The 17,965-nt window shown below is 39.5% G+C and overlaps 1 protein-coding gene across 1 annotated transcript; it reads left to right on the forward strand.

The window, feature by feature from the left end:
• Positions 1-15,451, forward strand: LOC131791602 (ankyrin-3-like). The gene is made up of 6 exons (XM_066166613.1): positions 1-823; positions 1,046-1,093; positions 2,808-3,173; positions 8,826-9,044; positions 9,966-10,145; positions 12,581-15,451. The coding sequence occupies exons 1-6, from the start codon at positions 268-270 to the stop codon at positions 13,978-13,980; spliced, it is 2,769 nt and encodes a 922-aa protein (XP_066022710.1). The 5' UTR covers positions 1-267; the 3' UTR covers positions 13,981-15,451.
• The last annotated feature ends 2,514 nt before the right edge of the window (positions 15,452-17,965 follow it).

The raw sequence follows: 17,965 nt of genomic DNA on the forward strand, positions 1-17,965 counted from the left end.
TAGGGGTGATTCATCAAAATAAAGACCCATTATCATCATCATACACCGTTCATCCATGCAAGTTACCCACAATGCATGACCCCAGGACGAGCAGACACGACGACAAAGGATAATAATTTAAAATTCTGAAATTGATAGGGCGGTGGGAATAACTCAACTTTGCGTGAATAATTGTTACAACTCCTTCAGCTATCATAAATGAGTCAAAAGCGCCCATGAAATAAACCTTTACAGCCTTTATAAGAATTTGAACCGTACTACATCGCCATGTCTGATTTCGCATACAGGGGTTTGCTTTTTGAGATAGGCGGAAAACTCAATCAGCATGATCGTCAACAATTACTCGCAGTGTGTGGATTAGAAGACGAGGCTGATAACTTACCAGACGCCCTTTCATTATTAAAAAGACTAGAAGGAAAGAGTCAATTGGGAATTGACCGACTTGGAGTTTTGGAGGAAGTCTTGGCGGCTTTCGGTGAGTCCTCGCTGTTGGAAAAACTCAAAGAGTTCGAGAAGAAAAGGAAAGAATACAAAAACTTACTTGCAAAGGTAAGTCATGCACTCGAAAGCGAAAGCGACGAACGCAATCATCTGGAACAACTCAAGGCTATTTGTGAAAGAGAGACATCGTTGGAGCTTGATGAGAGCATTTCCAATATTACAAGATTGTTCAAAGAACTGGAAAAACATGGAAGTTTGGGATTTCGCAGACTTGACTTTCTGAAAGAGATTTTGACAGAAATAAATAAGGAGGACTTGGTGAGAGAGATCGAGGAGTACGAGGAGCGACGAAATCAGAACGATGCAGGCGAAAGAAGAAAAGGTAAATAAAATTTTATGTTTGCGTATAAAAACGCTTAAGGCAATTGAGTTTAGGAGGAGCATACGAGAAATATGGGAAGATTTCATAGCAAAACACTGCGTATGTTTTCGCACCTGCATATCAATGAACTGATTTAGCATCGACGTTTTCCTCGATCCTTGGTAGAGATCGTGTCTGGTGTTTCTCATGATAACTATGTTCTTATATTCTTTTCATTTTCAGCGAAAGTGTCCTCTTGGGGCAGAGTTGTTTACGAAAAGGCGGTACAAGGTAAGAAAAACTTTTTCCGTGAGCATATGAAATAGTTGTTTGCTGTGTATCAAAATTTACAAGTTTTCATGAAGTGATATCTTAATTAAGTTTGCCAGAGACAACCAGCTTTTACATAATAACTGAGGCACTTCCAATGGATGTTGTATGTATTGCTGTGTAGCAGTACGGCTTTAGCGATCATTTCCAATGATGAAGTGGTGCGACAGCAGACACTACGCAAAGGCATACTTCAGGCCCTGGTTGTTTATAGGTCGGATAAAGCTATCCACTGGATAAATCGCTATCCGGTGGATAGCCTGTCACATTTTGTTGACAACTATCCGCCGGACAGCGATTTATCCGATGGAGAGCGTTATCCACCCTTCGCACTACTGGGTCCAGGGGACTAACCATTATCATACTTACGTAGGTGACTGCACGCCGGTAAATCTGCTCTTAAGATGCTATTGGACTGTTTTTATTCCCTAGAGTTCCCAGGCCTGTAGAGTTTTCAACTAGGCATAGAATGCTGGTGGGTAGCCATGAAGTCGTTCTATGCCAACTTGCTTTCGTTTTCAAAAGGTTTATGTAAAGGATGCAGCACCCATGTTTCCTTATTTGCCTTTAATTATCGTTTCTTGCTTTGTCTGCTAAGAGAATATCATTCAGTGAACTGATCTACATGTTTGAGAAAGAAAACATGCCCAGGAAATACAGTTTGATGAATAAATTGTAAATAGAGTTGATTGCATGTAAAGAAAACCTTTGTTGTTGTATATTTTTGGACTCCTTTTGCAGCTTCAGCGTTTCCTAAGATTGGCCTGAATGCAGCTGTGGTAGTTTTATGCGTGATCTCAGGGTGGCACACAAATGTTTGGTCTTGGGGAAAGAATAGTAGTGTAAAATGGTTGTTCAGTAGATTGGTTGCTTGTAAATCCCACTTTACTAAGAAGTGTGGCTATCAGGCCAAACGTCTAAACAAATAGAGAAAGAGTTAATTGCGGCTTCCTCTGAGAATTGAACTGTTTATAGGAGCTTCATCCATCTTTGAAAAGCTGATTTATTCGCAGCTGAGAACACCACTGAACTAGAAGATGAAAATAGGACCTGAAAACAATTCAGGCCCGTACGGGATTTGAACCTATGACCTCTTCGCTACCGGTGCAGCGCTCTGCCAACTGAGCTAACGAGCCAACTGGGAGCTGGTCAATGTGTTGGGTCCAAAAGCCTACTATGTAGTTTTAGATGATTAACACCGAAAAGCCTTTCCCTCCCCCCCCCCCGTCCCCCCTCGTATTGTATTGTAAAGTCATCAACGTATTTTAGAATTTGAAATTTCTTTATTAAGGTTCTGCAAATACTATATTCATTCCATTAGCACAGTTAATTTGCAAGAGATAAGATTTACATTTTTTATTTATTTCTTATCTCCATCATCCGCATCATAAACATCAGTAACATCTTCTGACGAGTACCGAGGTGAGCAACCCCATCCTAACTGAAAAATATTTTTCACCTACGTTGTCTCCGTTCATTTCTTTCCATACCTTCGAATTCAACTCCTTCTATGCCTGAACCACTATCAGATTTCACGATGATGATGATGATGTTGATACCTTCGCATTGGAGTGACCAAAAAAACTAGTAACGTTCGTTCTTTGATGATTTAAATTTGGTGAGAGATTTCTTTTAAAAATTACCGTTTATTTTATTTTTAATTTTATTTTCCTAGTTCGCTTGAAGACATGGGTCAAAGTTTTTAGAAAAGTGCTAACTTTCGCTGAAATATTGGCCAACTGGGAGTCTGTTGGTCAGTTTTTTAGAAGCTTTGCCGACCGGGTTCTTCCCGGTGAAGCAGAACTCGCTGACATGGGTGGAGGGAGTGTCTGCTTCACGGTCCAGGCGAACAGTTTAAAGGAGCTCACCATTTTGTGGAATATGTACCAGGACGGCACTCTCAAGGCACGCCTGCACGACTTCTTGGTGAATGACAAAGTGAAGCATCTTGCTGAAGCTGAGGAGAATGTTGAGCTAACAGTAACAATCGAGGAAGAAGAATACAAGAGAGCTTGCATTGGTCTAAATAATGAAGCCAAAGGTAACTAAGCTGAATTTACTCTGCAAATGGTGCATAAAAATTGGTTCAACAGAATCATTTTCGTGTAAGATATTTAACTGTATCGCAAATCAGTTTTCATTTCGTCTTCAAATAAGTGTTTCGACCCTTAACCAACCATGACCCATACTCTATTTGTTGTGATGAACACTGGACGAAAATATCGATTTGCCTGGGTTGCAAATGTTGAGCAAATATGAAACAAATTTCACTTTTGCCTAAGTTTGCTAACGTTTTCTCAGTGGTAAAGATCATCTTTGCATCATATTTGCTTACGTGCTAAATGTTGGGCGCTGTTATGCATTTGACGTTACTTTACACCCTTCGCAAATATGTGGCAAAATTTATGTTTTTGCAGACGTTTTTCTGAGGTAGCAAAGTAGGTGCAAACCTTGAACAGCATCCAAGTTTGCTTAGTTAAGCAAATGTGTTCAAACTGTTAACTTTGAACAAGTTTGCAGTGGTTTGCAAATGCTGCCAAATCATCGTCATTGAACCCCTTTGCTGGGGTGGTAAATTTGTGCAAAATATCAACAATGAACTTGTTTGCTAGGTTTGTCATGTGTGTAAAGCATCAACACTAGACAAGTTTGCTTCGGTTTGTGTATGTAGTCCAAACATAGGCATGCATGTTGGTTTGCACGGGTTTGAAATATTTGCTCTCAGCCGGGTAAGAGGTTTAAGTATCGATATTTATCAAAATTTACTCTGCATTGTGAATCTATTTGAGAATTCGATCCGTAGCCATGCTTCGGGGATTCTCTTCGATTAGTTCGATTATTTTAATGAGGCCTCAATACGCTTGAGAAACCTTTCGCTGCTGATCCTGTCGGTCTTCGGTACCATTTTGCGGGTTGCTTTCACGTGAGACTTTCGACTCATGTATTTAGATCTTTAACCAATGAGTTCTCCATGGCTGGTTGCTTTTCTGAGCTTCAGGCGGTCTTTGCAAACTGAGCCGTGACTTAACAATAATTCAAACACAAACACTGAGTCCCATAAAGCAGCATAAAGGTTTCATACGTCTTTCTTACAGCTTCCTCGATTTGTTGGGCTTTGCTTGTTCAGTTTCGCATCTTGTAAAGAACGGCAAAGGTTTTCTATCGAAGAACCTCAACCGGTGCTTGCATTTGAATCAATCGTTGGAGATTTGAACGCATCCTTCAAGCTTCCGTTGATGAAAACCGGCGTTCGATTGGTTAAGGATGAGCAAAAGGTTAATGGTTTAAGAAGTTACGCGATGAACACAATAAAGGCTTCGTTTCCGCCGACCAGCAATATTGGGGCTCAAACGTTTTTCTCGTGCTCATTTTCGAATAGGCGGGATAGGAAAGGCATAGTTAATGTAAACAAGATCAGTGAGAGTGTCTAAGGATGCATATTTCTCTACATATCTCACAAGCGGTGTTGAACTTATTACTTGCGACATAAAGACCCCAAGGTAAGCTATTGTTCGAACTTTTCGTCTTGAAATCACTTCATTCATTTACTGATCACGCGTGAATTTGAAGACATACGTTATTTCCTTGAGAAAAACCTGTGGTTTCCTGAGTTGCATTTTATTATATGTTACCAACATCAAGATTTCTGAGTCCAGTTGTAAATTTGTTCATCTTCAACATAACGGGGCTCATGTGAACACCCAAGTATATTAAGAAAAATAGAAAGGAGGCCATCTACTATCAATGAGATCAATCCAGTTGATAGTGAAACATTGACTTCGTTATCAAGCCAATTCAGGAGACGAAAACAAAGAACAATTCAAACTGTAAGAGTTATTCACTGTGACAGTCATGTTTACACTTCTGAGTAAAAAGAAGACAAAACAAACAAAATCAATAAGAGATGGCCTTTGGACAACTTGAATTAGCTCGGCAGAAAATGGAAATGAGAGAGTATTTATATCCGATAGGCCATTTTACAGCTGTGTACTTAGGTGCCGAGTCTTTGATTTGGAGTGAGGCTGAAAGCAACCTTGTTGTAATAGAGACTAGTATCTAGTTAGCATAGCAACAAGGCAATTTACCTTTGAAAAGCAGCAAGGTTTGTATCATAACAAGGTCACCCTTGGCCTCACTCCCGTTGAAAGGCTTGGCAACCAAGCACGCAACTGTAAATGGACTGTTCCATGAAGTGCATGAATTCCGTTGTTCCAAGCATTGTGAAAAGTAAGGTAACTAACTTTGTTTTCCAAGCAAACCAAGTTAAAAGCATGCAGGTACCATATATGTCATGAGTAGTTGGCAAGAGAAAACACACCAGTGTAAGAAGTAGTTCTAATGATCTGAACAAGCCATGTCGTAAGTGATGTCACGACAAACAATCACAATGGTTTGATGTACATTATTGTATTCTCCAATTCACTATAACTCCGATCTCCACTATAACTCCGATCTCACAACCTATCAATTCAAATCACATGATGCTGAAGCTAAGGTTCTCCCACTATCGGAGAAGATTGTTTCCAGCCGTCCTCGTCTCGCTACAAAACGTTTCAGACTGCGTGAAAACTATTCCGTTGTTTGATCTGGTTGTAGATCCAAATAGACGCCACGGGTTAAACTGCATGCAAATGATGGAATATATACCTTCATCTCCCTTTTCTTCTTGCTGAAGTACTTGATAGGCCCAGCAAAGTCGACTCCGATGGACTTGAAGGGCACTGATCCTTCTGTTCTTTCCTTGGGTAGGTTTCCAGTCGATGGGTTTGCTAGAGCGGTTACGTGAAAGCGTTTACACCCACGGCACTCATTTATTACTCTCTTTGTTAGTCGTCTGAGGCGAGGTACCCAATATTTCTCTGCTATCTTCGCCATCGTCAAACTGACTCTCCCATGGAGAGTCTGAAGGTGGGCGTGCATTACCAGCTTTTTTCTGAACAAAGTATCATCTGGAAGATAAATGGGGTAGTCTCCCTGGATACGCCCTCTGCATTAGTACGTACCATTTGCGTTCTTCTGGAGATTGAGACGTTGCTGATCTTCCTGAAACCTGCTCGTACCCTGGCATTTGACTTGTGTCCCTTTTTCCCAGAACTTCATCTGCTTACTAGTTTCTTGAGTGGGTTTTTGTCCGGTGATTATTTACTGGCGTTGGCTCCGTAGTTTCGAATAAAGCGCAACACCCACGACCCGACTCGGATGGTTGTCCACAGGTCCTATTTCTGCATCAGCTCATCATGTCCGTCTTTGTTTCAATGGTGACTGTTAGTATTTACCTAATGACTGTGGCTCAGCTTGCGTCTCTGTGGTCGGACTTCTACTTTTCCAGTCAACACTCTTTCCCAGTTCTCCCACGCGATCTTTAACTCTCTGGGAACACCACAGTCCCATGGTACTCGGACGTCGCATGTTTCTCTGTACAGCATCCTTCCAGCTAAGGTGACAAGTGAAGCTGATCCCAAAGGGTCGTATATCTTGGCTATCTTCCTGTGGATTTCTCTCTAAGTTACTTTGACGATTGGGACGGGAAAGGCCACTTTTATTGTGTCCACTGTTTTGTTCCACGGTCTGCCTAGCAGTTTGGTCTCCCCCATCTTTACACCCATATAATGTTTGGCGAAGCTTTGGCTTGTATTTAGCACAGTAGTTGGTTGTTGCCCTGGTGTTTCCTCCACGGGCGTGGCAAGGCTGTGACTTGCTTCCTGTTGAGTGGTTGAATGTTCTTCTGCCGCTTTCTCTGAAGATGGTGGCTCTTCTAGGGTTAGCACATTTGAATGCCATATGTACAACTGGAATCTCCCTTCTCTGAAAGTAGCCTGGGCTGCTTGCTTCAAGTGTTGTGTCTCGACTACAGTTGTTGCACCAGTAATCAGGCAGTCATCATAGAGGCTCCGTCTAACTTCTTCGACTTCGTTTAGGAAATTCTGCTGAATGTTTCGCAGGTGCTGATCTGTAATTCCTCTGTGAAGGAATGGTGATGTGGACAGCCCGAATAGTACTCGTGTGAATCTGAGTGTCTCCACTTGCATGGTCTTTAGGTTCTTCAACCAATGAAACCCCATCGCGTCTCGGTCTCCCTCTCTGATACTCACTTGCAAAAACGCTTGTTTTAGATCTTCTGCTAGAGCCACGGGACAGTCTGTCTTCCGCACTACGGCCTTGTGTGGAAGATAGAACTCTTTTCCTTCTGGTTCCTTGAGCGCTGGTTACACTATTCCCTGCGTCAAGTCTGGATGTCTGAGTCAATTCTGGATGTCTGAGTCAATTCTGGATGTCTGAGTCAATTCTGGATGTCTGGGTCAGAAACATCTTGCTTATGTCTGGTTCGCTCCCAGAAGACATAAGGGTCCATCCCAAACGCGTAAGTTCAGCTATCGGTTCTCAAGGTTTCCCCATTTTGGGTGTGGTCTCCGTCTTGATTCTTGCGTATTCGCTTGTTCCGAGGATTCAATGGACGGGGAGCTCTCTCTTCAATTCAACATCATCTATTTCCACTCCTCTCAGGTGGTCATACTTCGCTAGGGTTAGGGTTAGGGTTAATAACACACCACGTTCACTTTTGTTATCTCTGTGCGCGGGTGAAAATTTCCCGAGAGGTTTTCAATCACCACGTCTGGATTTCGATTTCCGTCACGAACTCATCAGCATAGTAGAAAATCTTGCAAAAGGTGAAGTTCCAAAACTTTTTTCATATAAATCTGATGGCTGTTTTGAAAACTATTGATGTTGGAGAACTGAGAGATTTACAAATAATAGCCACAAAGCTATCTACGGAAAATGTTTTGTGTTTACAGACCACTTAACCCTTTAACTCCCAGAAGTTAATAACGTGCAACTTCTCATAATAATATCCATACATTATCCAACAAACATGCAATGAGAATACTCAAACTTATCAGATAGAAGTTGTTATCTTGATTTAACACCAAATTCTCGCAGCAAATTTACAAGGAAATTTGTAGCTGCCAGAGGGGAGAATTAATAATTAGGTCTTGGGAGTTAAAGAGTTAAACCATATCTCCATAAGCTGACAGATCTGTCTATGGTTCTTCACAAACAAACTTCCATACTTCATTGATTCGATGATGACGAGGAACTATTCTGGGTTGACATAGGGACAGATGAACAACCATTTTGGTAAAGATGATTGTGCTACTGGTAAGCTAGTTAACCAAACTAGTATAGTGTGGTGTACAGATGTGGTGTACAGATCTAAATGATTGAGTCAAAGTAGGAAAAAAAAATATCTCAAGCAACCTGATCCTTAAATACTTTTGTAAATTATATATTTTAAATAATGTGTACCTATATACGGACAGAAGGAAGAATGAAAATTGAATGCAATTCATTGTGTTTTAGTAGGGCTTACATTTGTTTAATAATATAGAAATGTTGCTCTTCTGAATTTTTCAATTCACATTGTAAAATATGCTTTTACTCATTTTGTTTATGATGAAGTAAACAATGAGCACAATGTCACATTTTCATCACATTTGCGCACCAAGACCGTAGGTGCAAATCAGCATATTTACATTTTTTCCGCAAACGTGGTACAAATTTAGATCACTAAATTTTCTTCATATTTACTCACTTGGCAAACCCGAGTAAATCCATTTGTTCGTGGAGGGGAAGGGCTAACTCTCGAAACTTCAGTTAAGAAACTCACAGTGGCCTGAAAATTGTCTATTGCTAGGTCCTGCGAAGGTGCCAGGAAGAAAATGTGAAGACTCTGATTCAGTGATATCAACAACGCCGAACGAGGATGAAACATTGCAAGTAAAAGTGAAAAGACTAGAGAATGATTTCCAACTTCTAAAGGAGAGAGTGGAGAATCAAGAGATACAAATGGCCAGACTTCCACTTGAGTTTTTGGAGACAAGGATGGGCACGGAAATAATTCCAGCAGAGGAAGGTAACTAAATTATGCAAACATTCAAGCTAAGCTTAACAGTCAAACCTTTATTAAGCAGTCACCCACGGGGAATGACGGGGTTGCCGCTTAATACAGGTTAACCGCTAAATACATAGATATGGGTATGATAAAAACCGAGGAAAAATGCCATTTTATGCCATAACAGACAAATTATTTTGAAAAAACGTATTCAAAAGTACTATTAACATTGATTTTGGGAGATGGACTGAATTTTACTTGAAAGATTATTCTTAATTAGTGGAGGATTTTCTTGGGGGAACACATGGTTTTCATAGGGGATCAGTCGTAACCAACATGATATAAAAGGGGGGGACTGTAGGAAATTATCTGCCATTTTACTGCCACCAAGGGAAGGGGGTCATAAGAAGACAACAGAGCTTTTGGTGGGGGGGGGGGGGGGAGGGGGTAGTCAGGTAAACTTTTTCGTGTCATAACCAAATTCCTCCAACGAAAGAAAATCTGAGATTCGTTAGAAATGTTTACAACTGAATTGAAACAGATCAGGCCTTTCGAGATTTCATTCCTTATATGCTCGAAAATATCTGTGCTTTACTGACTTTCCTTACAAAGGCTTTTCAGAGACAATGTATTTAGACATTCTAGCCTTGTAATATATCAAATTAGATATGTACATGTGCGCGGAAAATTTGATGATTCAATTGATAAAAGCGAGAGTAGATTATACCAAGAGAATGTTTGTATTCTCTTGATTATACCTCGACCGCTCGCGGAAAGCTTGCGAGGAGCGCCATAGTTTATTTCTTAAAGTTTTTCTATCTTCAACCTGCTCCCACTGCAAACTGTTAAACATCCTAAAAGCTTCTCAACACATAAATGCATTCTTACTCTAAAATGACATTTTTAGGCAAAAACATGCTGTTTCTTTATGTTTTTTTTTAGTTCAGATTGCCAGTTACGAAAGGCTCGCAGACAAGCTACGGGGTATTGACGAACGCAAATGGAATTTGACCGAAATGTGCGTGGAAGGTCTACAGTTTGAGACGAAAAGTTCAATGTCTAAAGTTGACAGCGGTATAGGAACTGAAGGAGCACCATCTGGATTTGACGTGGATATCGGTGGTCAGTATCGAAAAGTCATAATTACCAATCTTAGTTTCTGTGATAATCATAATAATAATAAAACTTTATTTAAACACGATAAGTATTTAAAGCCAGAGGTTTGTGGGGTGGTCTTACAATAATATAACGTAAAAAAATATTAATATATAATAACATTTATAAATTTATTCAAAAATATGAAAAATATGTTCAACTCCTTTTAAATAATACAGCAATGTATCTCAGACACTGCTAAGCAGTCACTCTGGATCCAACAAACACCACCAAACCAATAGTTTATTGATTTCTATTGATATTCATCGAATTCAAAACGACTGCCCAATAGTGATGGTTAAGTCAATCAATCCAATGCGATTTTAAATGTCATATCAAGATTGACTCAACCATGTCTCAAGAATACATGTACATTTCATTATATTTTGGTTTACATCGATCAGTCAAACGATCAAAATTGAAATGTAAGAAATCACGTGACTTAGTTAAAAGTTTACAGAAATGCTTTATACTCTTAGAATCTATGTAAAAAGCTATCATTCTGTTCTTGTTTAGTTTTTGATCTTTTTGTGATGACAGCAAAAAAAACCGTTATCATTTTTCGTGAAATGCTGGAAACCGTGTTTGAAATGTTCTGTATAGAAGGTGAAACTTATTCTTTGAATGCCGCAGAACCCTCGAACAAAAAAAGTTATCTTTCAAATCGGCACTCTTAGTCCCAGGTTATCAACGAACACTTTTCGTTCAACTTATCTATGCTAGTTACCATGTTCCCAACAAAAGCGTTGATCCATTTTCTGCATAGAAACACACACAGGAGCCACAATTCCTTCATTCGCTCTGACGAAGGGCTAACGCTCGAAACGTCAGCTTTGAAACCCTTAACGATGGCCAATTTACGTTAAACTTATCAACTCAGTTTATAATACCAAATTACCTTGCTAAGTATTATTATTATTATTACTAGTAATAACCAAAGGTTATGAAATGCGGGCGAAGACGATGCATTTTTGGCTATTTGGTTAATGAAAGATTTGGGGGCCCATAGGGAGAAAAGATTTGTTTTGCGGGGTTGAAAATTTAGTCCATGAGGACACCCCCCGTGCTCCAATCGCTTTTTCCTCTATTTTGACACTAACAATAGGTTGATTTTAATAAACCTGTGAAACAGTTACCAACACTCGATCATTCCACGAGACACTAGTCCCATTGTTTTGTTTTGCCTAGTTTTAGTAAAATGCTGTAATTGTTGTTGTTTCATGGTGTAAAGAAAATCACTGTAGGTTATAAAATACGCGTATTGATCGAGTCAAAATGATTGATGCAACGCAACAATTATTTATTTATTACTGAAACGAAACGACCAATATATGAAGAAATTTCAGATTATTCCAAAATATAATGTATAAACGATCCCGTTCCAAGGACTGAAGGACGAACAACGCTCTCGCTCCACGCTTCTATGAGATCAAAGACAACAATCTCAGACTATACGTCAGGTCAAGGACGAACAATACCGACGCTCCACGCTTGAATTAAAGGACGAACAGATACAACTCTCGCTCTTCGCTTGAGGTCAAGGACTAACAGACGAACAACACTCTCGCTACTCGCCTGAGGCGGAATGCCGCCGAGAAATGGCGTCCAACGCGACATGGACGGAAACGTCGAATCCAGATATCGACACGCTTGATTTGGATTGGTCGGCGCTGCTGCTATGCGTTAGCTTCACGTGTTCCAAGGTCCAAATTACACATGATGCGCGTGAGAAAATGGCGTTCTTTGCATTCCATACATTCTTAGTGGTAGACTCACTATTTGAGCAAAAATAGAATCAGGGCCAAACTACACACCTGCTCGCATGCGTTTGTAAAAGCAACGTTGAGATTAGGATTGCTTGCTCCTCTTGTCGCCCGCAGTTATTATTATTATTATTATTATCGTCATTGTTATTATTATTATTATTATTATTATTATTATTATTATTATGCCGAATAGAGCCGCTCAATTTGCGAAGCGAGCAAGCTACGAGATACGATACCTTGAATTATATAACTGAAAAATAGAATGGAAGAACGGTGGATCGGCATAATGACGGAATATCCTAAAAGCGGAATGCCGTTTTGTATGAAGAAAAATGTCTCAAAAAATGGAATGGCAATAAAAGAATAAGAAGCATAAGTAACATTGTTGGGGCTCAGAGGATAGGGGAACCATAAGGCTTTTGGTGAACCCAAGCAAAACTATATTCTATTCTTATGTATAATGATACAACCTCTAGTTCTTTCCAATGCTCTAAAAATTGTTCTATATCAGAAGCCAAATGCAATCTTTGACTGTCTATTTTTATATATTGAGTATAAACGTTCTTATTATTACAAAATACGGAGAGGTATGTCTCTTCTGCTGTGAAATTTTTTTTCATTTATTTTTTTTTTCAGATGAACGTGACACTCAGACGATAGCAGGCGACGATTGGAACTCACTGTCATCAGCTGTGCAGACTGGCAACTTTGCCATCATCGAGGATATGTTGTCACGTGGCCTGGATATCAACACAAAAAATAACGATGGTAATACGGCTTTAATTTTAGCTGCTTCGACTGGCAAAAGAGATGCCGTAAATTACCTCTTAGAAAAAGGAGCTGATCCCTTTATTGTAGGCTACTCTGGCATTACTCCACTGCACGTCGCCTCAATGGATGATAATGTCACCATCATCGAGACACTAATGTCACGTGGTCTAGATGTCGATTCAAAAGATAGTGAAGGAAGTACACCGTTGATGTGGGCTGCGATTTATGGCAAGATTGAAGCTGTAAATTATCTTTTAGACAATGGAGCCGATCCCTCTATTAGAAACCAGTTAGGAAGAAATTCACTGCACAACGCTTCATTGGGTGGTAATGTCACCATCATCGAGAAACTAATGTCACGTGGTCTAGATGTCGATTCAAAAGATAGTGAAGGAACTACACCGTTGATGTGGGCTGCAGTTCTTGGCAAGATTGAAGCTGTAAATTATCTTTTAGACAAAGGAGCCGATCCCTGTATTAGAGACCAGTCTGGAAGAAATTCCCTGCACGTCGCTTCACATGGTGGTAATGTTACCGTCATCGAGACACTAATGTCACGTGGTCTAGATGTCGATCTGAAAGATAGTGAAGGAAGTACACCATTGATGTGGGCTGCAGTTTATGGCAAGATTGAAGCTGTAAATTATCTTTTAGACAAAGGAGCCGATCCCTCTATTAGAGACCAGTCTGGAAGAAATTCCCTGCACGTCGCTTCAGAGGGTGGTAATGTTACCATCATCGAGACACTAATGTCACGTGGTCTAGATGTCGATCTGAAAGATAGTACAGGAAGTACACCGTTGATGTGGGCTGCAGTTTTTGGCAAGATTGAAGCTGTAAATTATCTTTTAGACAAAGGAGTCGATCCCTCTATTAAAAACCAATTAGGAGGAAATTTACTGCACACCGCTTCAGAACATGGTAATGTCACCATCATCGAGACACTAATGTCACGTGGTCTCGATGTCGATTCAAAAGATTATATAGGAAGAACACCATTGATGATGGCTGCAGCTTGTGGCAAGATTGAAGCTTTAAATTGTCTTTTAGACAATGGAGCCGATCCCTCTATTAGAAACAAGTTAGGAAGAAATTTACTGCACGTCGCTTCAGTGTGCGGTAATGTCGCCATCATCACAAAAATGCTGTCACTTGGTTTGGATATTAATTCAACAGATTTTGTAGGTCACACACCGTTAAAAATCGCAAAAATATATGGCAAAACTGAGGCCGTAACCTTCCTACTTAGCGAGGGAGGACATTAGTTTTTATTTCTTACTGCTCCTTTAAAATACGTCGTTCAGGTCCATAGTCGCGAAAAGAAACGATTGATAAATTTTACAATATTGAGTAAGACTGGATAATAATTAATTCATAATACCGCGAGAGAAGGAACAAATCAAGGAAGGCCTATCGATTCCATCTTTGATTGTATAAAATAGATCACCTGCACACGATGTCATCACAAATTTAACATAGCTTTACACCCTAACATCAGTATTCATTTTCTCCATACTGTTCTCTATACATTTCCTGAGATGCTGACGAGGAGAATTAGCTGAACGATCAAGAGCTTCTGTAGTTGTTGATCATTTCCGTTATTCTTATTACCTTAATATGTGATTCAAGGGTGATATTGTAAGGAGAAATTAGATGCTAGTCACTCTAATGGGGTTAAAAGGTTAAGCTCAAATTTTTCACCCTTCAGGCTTCTGTCATCGAGTTGTAGTTTATTTCATTCAATCATATATGAACTCAAATGTAGAGCTTTAACCCTTTCACTCCCAAGATCTCATCAGTAATTCTCCTTACTGTCTGTCATACAACTCTTTTGATGTTAATTTAGAGAATTTGGTATTGGATCAAACAACATTTCCCTATTGATATTTTTCTTTATTCTCATAACTTGTCTGTTTGATATTGTATTGACACTGTAAGGAGAAATTCTGTCTTGGTTACTTATGGGAGTTAGAGGGTAAAAGATGTCCCATCGAGGAAACAAGAGCTCTTTCAAAAACCCCTTTAACTTGGTACTCTGGAACTTTGTATTATAAGTGTTTTATTATTTTTAGTAAGATGTGCATTTTAAGATGAGAACTTCAGTACACAGTTACTTGTTATCACCAAACTCAATGTAGAATAGTGTGTATGGATGTTTTAACATTCCTATATAATTCAATTGTATACTCGTTATTTATATCTAAACTTTAGCCTAAAGTATCAGTATTTCTAAAAGATATGCAGATGATATAGCATTCTTTTCTTATGTTCCAAAGTGGAACTTGTGTCAAGTTTTAGACTAACAGGCCATTACGTCAGTCATTAAGGCTATTATATCATTGGAACTTTACTCTATATATTTTTATCGTTATACATTTATGCAACTTAGGAGTGACAGATGACCATATGCTTTGATGATCCGGATGGAAGTATTGCCAAATCTTGACATTGACAATGCCTGTGGTTTCAAAGACATAAACAGACGTTCTCATAACAGTCAAATTAAATGCGAAATTGTAAGTTTAATTCTGGTCCTTGAAAAGTGACAACTGTTATTTGGATGATCACACCACATGGCTGAATGTTCTCCTTGGTTAGATGATTATTATTGGGTTTCTTAGTGTTGTCTTAAGATACGGCTGGGAGACTTTTCAGTTGTGAGACACTGTTTTACTTGTAATGAATTGGTAACTTTTAAAATGAAGTAGATTAAAAACATAGCAACATTTAAATTGATATTTTCAGTAAATAACTTAGTAAATGGCCAAGTTCGATAAATGTAAGAGGCAAAAACTGCATCTGCTACCTTACTTCACCTCCGAGCCCTTGCCCCACCCCCTCCCTCCCCCCTTCCCTCACCCCCTCCACCTCCCTCCCTCCTCCTTCCCTCACCCCTACACCCCCTTTCTCCCTCTTCCCTCACCCCCCTCCACCCCCCCTCATTTCGTGGGGAACTTATACTTGATCCCAAAATGTGCAAGGAAGTTTTTCAGAATGATCAAATGGTCCTTTCACTTTAATACAATTGTTTTATCTTTGCAACCTTTGATTTGTCACAAAATCGTCTTTTTGTAGTTTTACAACACAACGGGAGATATTGAAAGAGTGGAATTATTTTTAACACAAGATAAGGCGATGACCTCGTTCAGGAGAAGGCGGCTATTCTTTTCAATGAATAAAGGCGGATACGTCTCTAAAGAAATTGTGGAGCAGCATTGGTGGAAGATTATAACAGGGTAATCAAGTACTATCAACTGAGTTGATGACGCAAATTGGCCACCGTAAAGAATAAAAAAGCTGACGTTTCTAGCGTTTGCCCTTCGTCAGAGCGAATGACGAAGGGTTAACGCTCGAAACGTCAGCTTTTAAACTCATAACGGTGGCCAATTTACGTTATCAATTCAGTTGGTAATACTTAGTAACCCTATTCTACAAGATAGTTTATCGATAACAGGGCACCCTGTTACGTAATCACGGGTGGTCGCTAATTTTAGAAATTTATGCGCAGAATAGGATGGATAAGCCAAAGAATTGCTTCAAGTTGAAAAAAAGTACAAAAGCACTGTTGACTTATCACAACATTCCCATAAACCATCCTCCCTCATACTTCTCAGAAATATCTCTGGTCTGTGATCACTGTCATTCCCGGCATTAAACGAGAAAGACCTCTCTCGTAGACTTAAGTTCAGTTTATGTTTCGTGAGTCACTACTGTCGCCTGCACTTGACCCGAAACGCAAATAATTTTTTTGGCAATTATATGAAGAGATTCAATGATGTATATCGAAAAAAATTAAATCAATTTGACCAATTTGAGAAGAGTTGACGACGGAAATATCGATAAAGTTTCATCTCACACATGCCTGGAAAAAGATACTATATATCGTCTAAGTGACGAACTTTCCCACTGGAAAGTTGTAGCTCTTTGAACTAGAAGTCTTTTTGTCCAATTTGTTTATGATGTGGCTTACAAAGGGACAGTAGGAATTCCATTAAAGTTCCAGTAGATTCAATCAACAAAGAAATTCAACCACATGACTGCATGTATCGCTACGTGTACCGTAACATTTACTCTTAAAACTGTTTATTTTTCAAAGTTGCGTGACGAGAAAGTTTCTAAGGTAATCTGTTTACCTTTGAAATCTCACAAGCGCACGTGAATAGGAAAACAAAGAAGTAGCGTATAGTATTGTTCACCAAATCGCGATGACCGCCAAATTATTTACACTGTCTTCGCCCAACTGACGAAGAAATTCTCTCAGTACTTGTCGACCAGAAAAAAGAACACATAGCTCTCCGGAGATAAAGAAGCTGCAATTTGGTCAAGATTCAATCGCTAACTAATCATGATTTTCAACATCAGATTTAGTCAAGAATCTTCACAATGATAAGAAATAGTATTCGCGTTGACTGAAGGTCAGGTCAACTTCAAAGATCGGTCAATAATATGAAAAATTGACGTTTGCGGAAAATTCTGGAACCACGCAAAAACACTTAACGTGATAGTTGAAAGAAGTAGAGAGTGTTTAAACGGTTTTTAAGTACGTGCCTAAGGGGTTTCCGCTAATTCTCCGCGAGATAGATCAAAGCAGGTTGGGTCGTTTACAAATTTAACTTCGGTGCGTCTTTCTGTTCATTTGTGTGGATATCGCTTTAATCTTAACAGGGTAAATTACCTCGACATAGTACACCTCACCCGCAAAATTTTATTGATCAATTATGGAGAAGCTTTACAAGGCACGCAGTGAAACCTGCCTTTGTCGGGTAAAACCGAAACTCTGGAATGAGCCTTTGCCGAAGCAGAAGAAAAAACTAACAAAAGGAAAGAGCTGCCTTCCGTATTCGCCTCCATCTTATCGTTTTATAAATAACAACTTCAGTAGTTTGGTATCGTCTCAAGGAGATTTTTGCCGGCTGAAAGAGTGCGCTGTGTTCAGAAGAAGACCAAGTTGGCATAGGAGACGCTTTGTGCTGTTGGAAGATAAGCTATACTGTTATGAGAAGGGGGAAGAAGTGCTGGTGTTCTCCGAGATCAAAATGATGTCCAGTGTCACGTCTTTGACTGTTCAGAACTCCATGTGCATTAAGATTTCCCAGGTTGATGGGAGTATTAGAATGTTGAGATTCTCGTCTTCAGAAGTCAGAAACGCTTGGCTCACGGCCTTACTGACGGCTAAGGCAGTCAATTTACTGAAGTACCAGTAATACTTTTAGAGGCATCACTGCTTTAGTAAATAATCTGAACATTCAA

Source organism: Pocillopora verrucosa, chromosome 5 (assembly GCF_036669915.1).
Source record: "Pocillopora verrucosa isolate sample1 chromosome 5, ASM3666991v2, whole genome shotgun sequence".
Lineage (NCBI taxonomy): Eukaryota > Metazoa > Cnidaria > Anthozoa > Scleractinia > Pocilloporidae > Pocillopora > Pocillopora verrucosa.

Bases quoted from the DNA above. Each gene is read 5' to 3' on its own strand.
- LOC131791602 (XM_066166613.1), top strand. From the start codon at position 268: ATGTCTGATTTCGCATACAGGGGTTTGCTTTTTGAGATAGGCGGAAAA. The intron at 3,174-8,825 runs GTAACTAAGCTG...GTCTATTGCTAG, and splicing joins TCTAAATAATGAAGCCAAAG to GTCCTGCGAAGGTGCCAGGA. The intron at 10,146-12,580 runs GTCAGTATCGAA...TTTTTTTTTCAG, and splicing joins ATTTGACGTGGATATCGGTG to ATGAACGTGACACTCAGACG.